The sequence below is a fragment of the Hemicordylus capensis genome, chromosome 6 (genome assembly GCF_027244095.1).
Source record: "Hemicordylus capensis ecotype Gifberg chromosome 6, rHemCap1.1.pri, whole genome shotgun sequence".
Lineage (NCBI taxonomy): Eukaryota > Metazoa > Chordata > Lepidosauria > Squamata > Cordylidae > Hemicordylus > Hemicordylus capensis.
In genome coordinates, this window is record NC_069662.1 from 111,499,791 (window position 1) to 111,513,877 (window position 14,087).

General features: G+C 41.0%; 2 protein-coding genes and 1 long non-coding RNA gene across 5 annotated transcripts in view; 2 read left to right on the forward strand and 1 right to left on the reverse strand.

Annotated features, from left to right (window-relative positions):
- RAB5A (RAB5A, member RAS oncogene family) overlaps window positions 1-6,994 on the reverse strand; it is a 36,576-nt gene extending 29,582 nt beyond the window's left edge. The window contains exon 1 of one of the 2 annotated variants that reach the window (XM_053264141.1): window positions 6,698-6,994. The gene's annotated coding sequence lies outside the window, so the exon portion shown is untranslated. Of the gene's footprint in view, window positions 1-6,287; window positions 6,424-6,697 lie in introns of those variants that run through there. The other variant, XM_053264142.1, reaches the window with a different exon arrangement.
- A 374-nt stretch (window positions 6,995-7,368) lies between these two features.
- LOC128330791 (uncharacterized) lies at window positions 7,369-8,534 on the forward strand. Its single transcript, XR_008310260.1, has 2 exons — window positions 7,369-7,458; window positions 7,636-8,534. It is a non-coding gene; the product is annotated as an uncharacterized LOC128330791 (long non-coding RNA).
- Window positions 8,535-9,287: 753 nt separating this feature from the next.
- Window positions 9,288-14,087, forward strand: part of EFHB (EF-hand domain family member B) — a 43,925-nt gene continuing 39,125 nt past the window's right edge. Inside the window, exon 1 of one of the 2 annotated variants that reach the window (XM_053264139.1) lies at window positions 9,288-12,467. In XM_053264139.1, coding sequence (XP_053120114.1) covers window positions 12,401-12,467 — 67 coding nt within the window. In that variant the 5' untranslated portion in view covers window positions 9,288-12,400. The remainder of the gene's footprint in view (window positions 12,468-14,087) is intronic. The other variant, XM_053264140.1, reaches the window with a different exon arrangement.

Sequence of the window (14,087 nt, forward strand, 5' to 3'; positions counted from 1 at the left end):
TACTAGTTTGGTGGTTATAGGCCACCTCCATCCTTGGAGGCAAGATACTTCTAAATAGTTGCGGGGGAGCAACAGCAAGAGAGAGGTCATGCCCTCACCTCTTCTGTTTCCAATTCTAATTTGTTATTAGAAACTTTATTTTGCCCTAATTAAGACCCTTCGTTATACTAAAAAATGCATCCCGATTTTTTTTTTACAAGATGTTTTACAAAATGAAAAACAAATTAAAGCAGCATCAACGATAGCCTGAAGCTCAAATCCTATGTATGCTTACCTGGAAATAAATCCTACAGGACACAGTGAGACTAATTTCTTAGTAAACATGCTACAAAGTATGCTTCAAATTCTGCTTTGATGCAGAAAATAGCTGCTTACGAGTCAGACTCAGAACTTCTCAAAGTATTTCACTGGATCAACAGCTATTTCATATCCTGTTCTGCATTAATCAGTTCTTACTCAGCTCAGCACCACCTTTCTACATCCTGGGCGAAAGGGAAATAGATACCATGCTGCAAGCATGGGTGTAACAAGACTATGGTTGTGTCTCCACATACTATGATGGCTACTCGTGGCTTGGAGGAATGCAATGGTTTCCCCAACTGCAGGAACAACAATTTTCTTTAAACAGCTTCTGCCAACTCTCATTGGCATAACCCAACTTCCTGAGAAACATCCATCCCACATAATGGAACTTTCCCAATAAAACATCTTGATAGCCAAGATTCAAATAGGAACTATTTGGCTTTTTGCAGAAAATACCACAGAGAATTATTAGTAATAATTTTAATAACTGCTATGTATCAATAACTGCTATGGATTGCTCAAATGATTGCTCCAGTTTTGAGAACAGGGCCTGATAACCTCTGGTGCCTAGGCACCTTAGGATTTACTGCTTGTGCCTATGAATTTGAATTAAGCTCCTAACACTCTGTTGGCTCATTCATTCTTCTTTTCCAAACACACAAAACAAGCTTTTAGTCCTAGCACCAGGATGTCCAGACTTCAGAAACAGTCTGGAGTTTTCTACCAGTTTGGCTGGTAGGCAAATTCAGGTTAAAGACCATAATTCACAAGAAGCCAGTCTGGTGTAAGGAATATGTCAAGAATAGCACCAGGGGTGTAGCAAGGTAGGAGTCAGCACTGGGGAAAGATTATGAGGAGGAGATTCTCGTCCACCTTTGCCACTGCATTTTCCATGGCCGAGTTGGAGAGCAGCTGAGCACCATGCTGCAGCCTGACGACATCACCAAATCAGTGTGACTATGGAAGAGAGGGTGACAGAGATGGCCCTGGGCATTCACATACCCACCACCTCTATAGTAGCTATGCCCCTATTACAAAAAAAAACCTGGTTCAAATCCCCTACTCAGTTTTGAAGCCTTCATAATATCAAGGCTTGATTACTGCAGCATATTATACATGAAACTGTTCTAAATGACTTCTCAGATGCTACAAAATGGCAGCTCCCCTCTTGATGAGGATGGATTGCTGAGTATCCTACACCAGTAGTACAGGCTTACTGTAGTACTTAAATTCCAAGAACAACTCAAGGCGCTGGCTCCCATAGATTGGAGCCTACATATCTTAACGATTGCCTTTCTCCTTTGTCTGAGCATTATCTTAGTAAGCATGCCATCCATGTGACAAATCAGGACAAAGGTAAACGGTATTACTCTCAATGACTGGAATTCTCAACCCCAAACCCTCCACATTTTCTGAAAACACTATAAAACTTGTTTATTTGCATAAGCTGGAAATGAGAATGGTTATTTTGGAGCATATTTTAAAGTGTTATAGTTTTAATATTCTGCACATTTTGTGATTTCTTGTTAATATTGTATCTCTATCATGTTACCACACAACCTTAAGTGGCACAGCGGGGAAATGCTTGACTAACAAGCAGAAGGTTGCCGGTTCAAATCCCCGATTGTACTATATTGGGCAGCAGCAATATAGGAAGATGCTGAAAGGCATCATCTCATGCTGCATGGGAGGAGGCAATGGTAAACCCCTCCTGTATTCTACCAAAGGAAACCACAGGGCTCTGTGGGCGCCAGGAGTCGAAATCGATTTGACGGCACGCTTTACACTTTATCATGTTACCACTCATCCTAAGCCTCTGTGGACAGATGGGATATAAGACATGACCAAGATATATAACCACAGAGCTAGTTCTATGATTACACCTACACTCCTTTCAGTTCACATGGTAAACAGCCTTTCATATGCAGGGATACTTCAAAAGTAGTTTGTGCTGTGATGTAGATCAGCTTAGAAAAATCAAATTTCTTTAGGCTGGCACAAGCCCAAGCACATTGCACAAACCTAAGCAGCACTTTGGCTTATAGAATACATGTTTTATCTAGTGTTAAACTTAAAACAAGTGTCTGAAGTTCTACACAGGAAAAGTCCTTAAGTTACCTCCTATGAAGCAGCCCTGAAATGTTTAATTTTTATATTTTTCTGCATGTGATAAAAGTCCTGTAATGATGCTTATTTAGCATCTTCTCTGAAGGGAGAAAAAAACCACACTTCCATAATATGCAATGCAGCAAGTTGGCATACAGTTTATTAATTGCAATGTGAACAGTAGTTTCTATTTTTGCGCATAGATTTCTTCTCAAAAAAAAAAAAAACCCTTTGTGAGATTACAAAAGTATCATTAGCAAAAATTAAGACAAGGGCATATTAGCACAGGATGGCCTTTGAAGCCAACAATTCTGATCAGCTAGGCAAAATTGAGCAAACCTATACTGAACAGACTTCTCTTTATCCCCGCATAAGTAACATACTGAGCAGAAATAGTGCTGCCTGGGACAATGTAGATTTTATTAAGCAGCTCTACCTAATATGCAGTGGGGAAATGACCTGATTAGCAAGCCAGCAGTTGCCAGTTTGAATCCCTGCTGGTACATTTCCCAGGCTACGGGAAACACCTATATCGGGCAGCAGAGATATAGGAAGATGCTGAAAGGCATCATCTCATACTGTGCAATGGTAAATCTCTTCTGTATTCTACCAAAGACAGTCACAGGACTCTGTGGTCACCAGGAGTCGACACCGACTCGACGACACAATTATTACTTTACCTCTATGCATCTTAGTCTAGATGCCATTGTTAAGTCCCTAGGTGCCATTGGCATCTGAAATTTGTCAAGCCCTGGTTCATAAACTTACTACTTTCTGGCAAGGAAATAAAACATCTCATATGCTAAATATTTAAATGTCCAGTGGAGAAATATGCTAAATATTGAATAAACAAAGTAATTAATGCCACACTGTATCTCTCTTCCCTCTGCAGCATCCTGAAAATACTTGTATGCTAAAAAAATATCATTGCTATGATGACTTTTTTCTTTCAAAAGAAGATAATCTGGTCTTTAAATATCTTTTGTTTTAATGAAGAGGCCCACTTCCAACAGATGAAGTGGCAGCAGCTAGTGACATTACCTTTGCTGCTCTCCACTCCTACTTGCAGGGCATTTGGCTGTGGATATCCAGCCCAAAATTTTAAGAGACATATCTGCTGCTTCACCAGCTAGGATTGGGTCCTTTTTTCCTTGCTTATTGGAAATCTACAACCTATGCCTTGCAAGCAGAAGAAAACAAAACAAGAAAAGGTCATTTGTCACTAGTTGCTGCCACTTCATCTGCTGGAAGTGAGCCTCTTCCTCACACAAGATATTTATTTTTTTGAAAGAAAGAAGAGTCAGATAATACGCCTGTTTCCCCTTTGGAACTAAAAATAAGTGTATTTTGGGAGAATGGGAATAAGAGAGAAGAAAGTAATGTGAACCTCTCAAAATCAACACTTAGATTGTGAGCTCTCTGGCAGGACAGACCAATACTGATAACATTGCTGTGAGCTGTTCTGATATGAACCCAGGGCAAGATAAAAATTTAACAAATAGATTCCAAATATGTTAAGTTTATCTTTCATTTTCTAGGACACTGTTCTATAAACTCACACAAAAGCAAAGCCTGATGTGCCAGTACAAAAGTGTTAGGATTTCTGGTAATTCTAATTTCAAATAAAGTTTGGCTATTATAAGATATTGTGTTTAGGGATTACCTTTTAGGAAGAGCATGGTTTGGTAAGGTTAACCAGAATTAGGAATTATCTGAATTCAACTGTTAAAATAAACTTTCACAGTTGTAATATGAGGTAATTTGTTAATATAACCTTGAACTCTAAACTATTCACAAGTTTTAACAGCCCAACAGTCCAGTCAAGTATAAACTACCTCATGATACTTTTATACCAACTTTGGTAAAATGAACAGAAAGCCATATGATAATATATCATCAAGACACCGGACTACTATTCCTAGAGATCACCTCATTTCAGTGAAGAATAAACAACAAGGTTACTGTGTTCCAGGTGAGTGGGATAACACAATATATAAAAGGGAACCAAGCTGGAGATGAGCAAGGGCATGCTGCAACTTCAACAGGATTTATATCCAAGTGCACTTGAGATAGGAATGGACTGCACAGAATCAAGGTACCCTTACTCAGGTTAGTTCCACTTATCAATCCTAAGCAAATTTCTCTGGTACGACCATCTATTTCAAATTGAATTTCTGAGAACACAATATTATGCATATTTACCCAGAAGTATCTCAGACGAAACTTGCAAGCAATCATGAAAGCTTTAAGCCTAACAGTGCCTACACACATTTTCTTAAAGGTTAAGTGTGCCATCAAGTCGGTGTCAACTCCTGGCGACCACAGAGCCCTGTGGTTTTCTTTGGTAGAATACATGAGGGGTTTACCATTGCCTCCTCCCACACAGTATAAGATGATGTCTTTCAGCATCTTCCTATATCGCTGCTTTCCAATATAGCTGTTTCCCTTAGTTGCTTTCTTGATAAAGCGAATGGGGACACTAGTGAGACACACTTATCAAGGTGGCCATTCCTAAATTTTGTTTATCTTCTAAATCATTCACAATCTCTTAAGTGCCTCTCCATTATTTGCGGCAAACTACTAGACCACCTTAAGTGGTGCAGTGGGGAAGTGCTTGACTAACAAGCAGAAGGTCGCCGGTTCAAATCCCCACTGGTACTATATCGGGCAGCAGTGATATAGGAAGATACTGAAAGGCATCATCTCATACTGTGAGAGAGGAGGCAATGGTAAACCCCTCCTGTCGTCTACCAAAGCCAACCACAGGGCTCTGTGGCCACCAGGAGTCGAAATCGACTTGATGGCACACTTTACCTTACACAATTATCTTAGTTTATTATAGAACATTAGTCCATCAAAAAAAAGAAGTATGGCCAGCACATGCTTCTGGATATGTTATGACACAGCCATCTAATGAATACTTTACATCGCTGTATATTGTCATATTGTCACTTTACTGACTATTCTTCTATATTTATACTACTTGAAAAGTCTTTATTTTACCCAATAACCTATTTCAATTTACCCATGTACATAATTTAACAGATTCAAACACAAAAACATTCTAAACAGTTTTTAAAAGGCAAATATTTCATTTTAGTAATACTCTTTGAAACTTATTACATCTTAAGAGAGAAATATCTTAATGGGTTAGTTGAAAGAAATTTAAAAAGTGGGTAAGAAATACTAATCCCACAGGTTCTTAATGATTTGCCTGTCAGCTCAACCAGCAATTGTAATGCATAACTAAACAACTTAGGTGTTATGGATGTTTTGGCCTTGATCGTAGTTTCACCTATGATTATTTTTTGCAATAAATATCTCCTGATTAAATTAACCATTAATTAACTCGTTAATTAAGTGATCCAGTACAGAAATTAGCATGTGGTAACCAATTGCTATTTTAGTTTGATTAGAGTGCTTTGAACTTAGATATTGTATTTTTAATACATAAATATGTTTTTAAAGCAACTTTAAAAGAGATTTCTTACATATCTACAATCCCCTACCCATGCAACTTGGAAAAAGTCAAAAGAACATGTTCTTAGCAACTAGTGGGTTCACAGTATGGTAGAAAGTTATCATCAGGGACCTTTTTTGTTTAAGATGTTTAGCTGTGTGTTATAACAACTGTAACTAGTTTTTCCTCGTTACATTTCTTACCCTTAACCTCACTATGCTTTGTAGAGCAATTTAAGTTGAAGGACAGCAATATTCATCATGAAAATAAAAGCAAGAGCCCTACCCTACCCCACCCATGCATTTGCTTAGCACCCTTCCAGACCATCCTACTAATCCCAATTTACAAATACAGGAACCCCGAAAGCAGAGGGACCAGATGGCCATTCTACAAACTGAAACACAGTCTTTTTGACCACCTTCGTTGAAGAAACAGAAGTTTCGCTACGGGAGAACGAAGGAGGGGGCCGGAGGTTCCCCCTTCCCTTTTATGCTCAACTCCTTTCTCGATGATGCTCCCTGCGCGGATCCCGAAATCCAACCCTTCAGCGGCCCTACAAACTTCTCGCCTCTCTCTCTGGCCCTCCAACTCTCCCAGCAGCCCCGCCCCACTCGTTGACACGGGAATAAGAGGAAGTGGGAGAACTGGGGGCGCCATTTTGAGGGTGGAAAGGAACCCGGCTCCCCAACTACCTCCCCCGATTCCAGCCACTGCGGCCGCCACCGGAGGAGGAAGGGGGCGCAGAGGGAGCTCGAGGCGCGCGCCTGCCGGGTTTGCTGAACCACTTTCCCTCCCTCTTCCCCACCCACTCCGGCCCTAACTCGTTACCTGGCGGTGTGACGGATGCCGCGGCCTATCTGCCCACTTCCGTCCCTCGCGAGCGTGTGAGCGACGGAAGGAAAGGCCGGCGAGCAAGGGTCAGCTCCTATCGTTGGGGCGCACGGGATAAGAGACTAGGGTTCTACGGTGAGTCTCACGGCGGGGGGAGGGGGAACGGCCTCCAACTTCCGTCTCCTCCTTCTCCCGGACCAAAACACAAACACGCAACTTCCTCCGCCCGCGCCGCCGCCTCTTGCCACGTCACCGCGCCCGCCCTCATATCGCTTCTGCCTTTGCGGAGTCACGTGACAGCCCGGCGGTTGTTGCCGAAGAACTTAGCGGAGGGCGTTCTCTGCAAGGAGTCGCTGCCTCGTCTTTGACAAGCTTCGGCTCGGCGCGCTAAGCATTGTGGGAGGCGGGGCAAGGAACGCGTCGCTCGGTACTTGCCTTCTGCAATGCCGGCTACCGTGGATGCGTCTTCTGCCACTGCGAGGCTCGTGTGTCCCCCAAACCTCTTAATGGGCCCGTTCCTTCTTAAAGGAGCCACCGACCAAATTTATTTCTGTCTCAAGCGCCGCAGACCCGGGGACACTGAATGAGTCAGGTCAAAATGAGGAAAACATGACTCTTTTATCAAGGCCTTAAGGCAAGCATGGGTATCCATAGCCGAGAGTGAGTGCCACATAACTACCCCTGTGTGTGGTGTGTGTGTGTAGACTACCAGTTGGCTCAAAAAACAAAGCGATTTTCATGAGCAATAGGATGGGGAGGTGAGCGGCTATACAAGATCAGTTTCTCTTTTGGATCTAGTATTTATCTTGTTTCTGGAAAATACAAGTATTTAAACTAAAGATTTATTTAATTGACATTTATGTTGGCACATTCTTTGTTTACACACGTGATATAGAGATTATTATATTACATAAACATTTACACTTTATTTTTAGGTAAAAAATGTAACTGACAGAAGACAACAGAGAGCAATGCAAAATACAACACACATGGCTACCTAACAGCAGCAATAATTTTAAAAGAGGATCTTATACGAAAGGCAGGCATTCAACAGGAAGGTATATGCTTCTCCTCCCAAGCAGGGCAAAGCGGTAATGGGGAAAGTTGCACCCAGAAAAGGCACAGAATATCTGTCAGAAAAAGACTGTGTCCCTGAATAATAGTGACTAAAAGATAGTTAAGGGCCTGGTTCATATGCACAACCCTCATCAGTTAAGTATGAGTGGGAAAGCTTTACACCATTCAAGTGGAAATGATGTTGCTCTTTGTCAATTTCCCAGTGTTATTTTTAGACACTGCTAATACACCTGCAACGTGTATTGCAAAACCCATTCCTAACTGCAGCAATACAGCCATCACCACATTCCCAGCAGGTTGAATGTAGGATTATCTAAATTGTCAAACTGCTTTTAGACATGACATACAGTCCTATTTCCATGAGTAATCCCATGATGAGTAGTGCTTTGTGTTTATGAAGCAGGAGCTGTACATAAAACAATTATGCACTAGTAATGTGTTATCCTGTTTCGACTGTGCTGGTCTGACTAATATTGTTCACACTATCAATCCACTGAACTTTGCTTGTAAAAGTAGATCAATGCTGATTTGGTAGATTCCAGGCTAATCCAGCAGGGTTGGCAACCCTATGTATCTCCTCCTTAAAGATGACAATAGGACATATAAGTCATGCATCTCTTTCTCTGTGCCATAGAAAAAGTCTCAGTAAATGACAGAGTGAGTGACTCTAAGGCTAAGATGTGTATAGTTGTTTTTTTTAATAGATCCAGTATAAAGACTGAAATGGTCAAATACATGACTCTTATCTGTGCAGCTACTCATGTGGTGTACTTAATGTCATGCATCAAATATATTGCAGCAATTTATATGGGACAAACATACAGTATCTGTCTTCAAGACAAGAGTCTGAATTGTCACAAACTTTACATTAAGAATAGAAAACACTTAGAAGCCAATTCGTGAGCAGAGGCACACAATCTTCTGGGACACAGTGTCAGTGTGTAAGAGTAACTGTTCTTAAGATGATAGGGAGATTCATGGAACATGAAATAGGGGAGCAGGAATCGATACAGAAATTTGACTGTATTGACTGAAGTTTGAATATTGTTTTATTTAAAATATTTATATTCCACCCCTCCAGTACACTACTGTGGGGATGTGCACGAACCTGTTCGGAGGCCCTTTTATGGGCCTCTGAACAGGTTCGAACAGCTAGCAGTTCAGAAGGTTCGAAGGTGGGAGGGGACAACCTTAAGGGTGGGGGAGGGTGCACTTACCCACCCACCCCACCGCGTTTCCCCCACTGGTGCTCACTAAAAAACCAGTCTGGTGGGGCAGCAGTGTACCTCCCTGCCACCCAGTCCTCTTCGGACTGGAAGTAACCCGTGCGCATGCTGGGTTACGCTGATGTGTGTACACGCACAGATTACTTACAAGGAGAAGATGGGGTGGCAGGGAGGTATTCTGCTGTCCTGCAGGACTAGTTTTTTAATGAGTGCCAGTGGAAGAAACGGTGTGTGTGGGGCGGGGGGGGGAAGTGCACCCTCCCCTGCCCTTAAAGTTATCCCACCCCCGCCTTTGAACCAGCCCCTGCTGGTTCCATGCACATCCCTACACTACTGCTTGGGATGGCTCACAACATTTATAAAATAGTTACAATGTAAAATCAGACTAATAAATTAACCAAATTAAGCTAAACAAGTTAAAAATCCAAGCTAAAACTACAATCAGAATTACAGATTTTCAAATTTCAAATTAAAAGTCATTTTAAAAGAATTGTAATGACTAAAGAACCTACCAGATATAACCTACCAGATATAAGCAACAGTTGAAACATTTAAAAGGCTCTTTAAAAAGATGTGTTTTTAGTTGTTTTTGAAAAACACTGAGGGAGGGAACATGGCAAAGCTCTGCTGGGAGGGTTTTCCAGAACCGAGGGGTCAGAACCGAAAAGACCCTGAGGTGTTTCACACAATGTGAAGCGCCTTACCGGGCTCTGCGGGGACTGCTGGCTTAGCCCGCTTTCCCCACAGATGATCAAGCCTGCAGCCCTTGGTGACTGGTTCAGCCACCCACACGACTACCAGCTCTGTTACGGAGCCGGAGGGGGCTGCAGGGATCAGGGGCCACGTGGCCCCCGGAAGTTCCAAGATGCCCCGCACGAGTGCACAGGGTATTCTGGGGGGACGTCCAAGACCGGGAGTCTGCTTGTAGCCACTGTGCACCGCGATGGCATACGAGCAAAAAAACAAGGTTAACGGAGTGCTCATGAGCAGGCCTGAGATGATGAGCGGAGGGCTCTGGCAGGTTTATATGGTCAAATGCGGTCCAACAGATACCCCAGCCCCAAGCCGTATAAAGCTTTAAAGGTCAAGACCAGCACCTTGATTCTAGCCCGGAAGCAGACCAGTAACCAGTTAAGCTGTCTCAGATTGGGTGTGATAGCCATGAAGCAACTTGCACCCACAAGCATCCTTGTGGCAGCATTCTGCACCAGCTGAAGCTTGCAAACCGTCTTCAAGGGAAGCCCCATGTAGAGTACATTGCAGTAGTCCAATAGAGATTCTGATTCTGATGTGCATTGTAGGCTCCATTAAAGATATTTTATCCCTGGCCCCTTGGGAACTTTAGTATGTTTACATTCTGTTTGCCTTAACTGATATTTCGACTGATGATTCCTGAATTTCCATTTTAGCATTTGATGAAGCAGTCATTGCCCATGAAAGCTAATCTTTGTTTGTAACAATAAAACATATATTTAGTTATGTCTCAAAGTGCTACCCATTTTTTATGGATTTATCTGAGGCTGCAATTCCAACCACACTTACTAAGGGATAAGCCCTATTCATTATTTGAAATTATTAAAATTAAATATTAAAAATAATTGAGCTCAATAAGACTTATTTCTGAAAAGAACATGCTTAGAATTGCATATGCCATTCACTATGATGTTCAGCACTGTTCAACTTTGCATGGCGTATAACTCAGAAAAGAATAGAGAAGGGGATGATCAAGAATATAGGATACCTTCCAAGCAATGAAATAAGTGGTGAAGGACTAAATTAGTAGAAATGTTCAGGTTACAGAAGAGTGCTAAAATGATTGCTAATGTGATCATGAGCATAAACTACAGTAGTCAAGAAACAGCAAAAGAACCCATAGATATTGGATTCACTATGAGCAAAGAACAACCCAAGGTGAATCCAAAGTAAATTTTTCAGTGTAGTTAGAGATACAGACATATATCTTCCACATCTAAGACCACCGAAATTAATTAAAAACTATACACACACACAGTTTTTAATTATTTTCTATGGACTTAGATGTGGAAGATATATGTCCGTATGTATTTTTGAGTTGTATGTATTATTATTTACTATCTATACAATCCCAAAATGGAGTTATATTGATTTACTCACTTTGGATTCACCTTGAATTCATTCATAGCTACAGTAGTGCCTGGTAGTGCACATGCACTACCAGCCTCTACCATTACTGTGCACTACCAATGCTGGTAGCTGCACTGCATTCCCTACTGTTTTGCTTACACAGGGTCACCTGCAGAAAACACATAGAAACATTTTGTTTTTCTTCCTTTCAGTCTATCGATTTTAGTTAGCCAGAGACCAAAAAAAAAAAAAATCTTTCTTGTAGCCCTTTTCTTTGGGTAAGTAAGTGGGAGACCCAGAGTCCCCAAGTCCTTGTCCATCAATTAAACCAGCCATGGGGTTGATTCCTTCTAGGAACTTTGTTCCTGTCTCTGTGTATTTGAGGGATGTAATCTCCTATTGGCTGTAAGGATAACTTTGGCCCCACCTACTCCAACGTGGTTTGATAAAGTCACATCTTTGTCTTCCTCATTTTGCTCTTTTATTTGGATTAAATACAGCCATACTGTGTCTGTTTCTCCCTGGCTGAAATGGCTTAGAGAAAACATAACCTGTAAGTGTTCTTACAAATTAGGCCTGTACAGCTAGAAGCTAAATTTTGGATTTTTACTTTCTTAAATGCCTGGTCTTTTCCTCTTCCCCGATCCATGTTCTAAAATGTGTAATAAAACCATTTTTAAAAATGTATTTTCACCATGTATGTGGGGTCAGTACAGTAGAATGTTTGAATGCTCTGAAAGGAGTTTCTCCTCACACATTCTTGTTTGGCTCAAACAATTTCCCCTGAAACATGAAATACAAAGGAATATTAGCTGTGTCTCATCTGTATAGATGGGAAGACCAGGGGCCACTGATACCAAATGAACAAACCCTGAGAGACTAGTTCCTTGTAACTTAGATCTTTAGGATGGTATTAAGCAATGGTGGCAGGAATATCCCAATGAATCTGGAGAGACACAGGGTGGATAATGCCCAGTTGGCCCTCTCCCCACCAAAATTATTACACGAATATGTTCAGTGGAGTTTTGTAGTTTTGTTTAGTTTAGTTTAGAAGAAATTCTGGACATCATACTTCTTGATTACCTACAGATAGCAAATGTTGCATTACAATCCTGGCACTTAAATTAGCTGAATGCACTACTTTTTACACCAGGATATGCTGGGGGAAAGGTTTAAACAATTTTTATTTTTAGGCTACATTCGGAATGTCATCATCTTAATCATATTTTAACTGTTATTCTTCTCAACTGAATGTAACACTCAATAGTCAAACCGATAATTCAAAAACAACATCATGCCCAAGAGAAGCAGAAGACCCTTTTCAGAATCAAATTTACAATTATTCAAATTCACCATATATGGTAATTATTAAATAAAATTAATAATGTTTGAAGTTGAAATCCTACAAATTTAAAACTGATCTTTTGTTTTTCTTTTGCAAGCATATTAATAAAAAATTATATTACACATATTTAATTTTTTGAACTTTCCTATAAGTATAATCTACACAAAATGAATTTGCCTGGTCAGTTACGGTTTGTAAGTTCATATAGTGTGATGATGGTGAAGTTCATATAGAATGATGCATCATCAGACCATTCTCAGTTTGGAGAACAGGAATTGCAGGTACGCAGTGTGTGGTGCATTTAAAAGTTATTGTCTTTTAGTCACATGGCAGAACTGGTGCTTCACCAGCTTAAGCGATCACTCTATGCTCCTGAAGGAAAATTTTTATATATGTATATTTATTTCTCTCTCTCTCTCTCTCTCTCTCTCTCTCTCTCTCTCTCTCTCTCTCAAAAGGAATACATGTTCTTGACTGGTAAGCTTATGTAGCACTGAAAGTCATGATAGTCAATAGTATAAGATGTTTTTAGGCCAAATGTACATGAATTTATGGAAGATTTAAAATAAAATGTTACAAGCATACAATACTGAACAGCACTTGTGCAAATTCTTCATTTCCCTGTATCATTTCATAGTCTTACAGAGAAAGGACAGAAACGACGATGAATGGAATACTCTGGTGTCAAAACATTATGTATCTGGACCCTGTGGGCAGTCTGATTATTAATGTGTACCCAAGGACATGTTGACTTTTGTAAGGTGGATCTATTTTCTTTCCTGGTTTTGGAAAATCCTACTCTCTTTCCGTACTTGGAAGTCTTGAAATGCAAGACTTTGTCAAGTAGAAACATATAATTATATAATTTGATTTCCACCAGAAAGGGAGGGGGTGTCAGTTTAGTTTGGATAATGTAGAATATTTTACATGCTGCTTTTCAACAAAATTTCACAAAATATGTATAGTATTTTGTAGAATACAAAATAAGTAGAGAGTTGGGGGGAAAACAGTTCCTTGTCCTAAAGGGTCTTGAAAGACAGACAGACACAATCGAAATACCTGGGCAGGCACAGAAAAAGACACTAAGATGTCTATACAGAAGTAAATCCCACTGTGTACAATGTAGCTTACTTCCTAGTAAGTGTGTTTAGAAATTGCTACATAAATCTTTCATTCAGTCTTTTTAATCTTCATTTTAATTACAAGTACGTTCTGTCCAGAGGCGTAACGATGGGGGGGCAGGGGGGGCACGTGCCCCGGGCGCCATCTTTGCGGGCCACGTGGGGGGCGCTGCCATGACCCCCGCCGATCCCCCAATTTTTTTTAAAAAAAATTTTTTTAATAAAAGTTTCTCCGGCTCAGCAGCAGCAGTCAAGGGAGTGCGTTGGCGCCCCCTCCCCCACGAGCGGTCCCTTCCGCGCCAGTTCACTGCCAACATTCTTTGACTTGCCTCGTACCCGTTTATCTCACTGCCTCCTCTTGCTACCCAGAAGGAGACAACCATTTACATTTCAATCCCCCCCCAAGGTTTCACTCTCTCCTCTCCTCCCCCACCCGTTTATTTATTTATAGGTTTAAATAATGCGCGCGCTGATGTCACGCGGGCGTAGTTTCTGATGAAGGCAGGATGGAATCA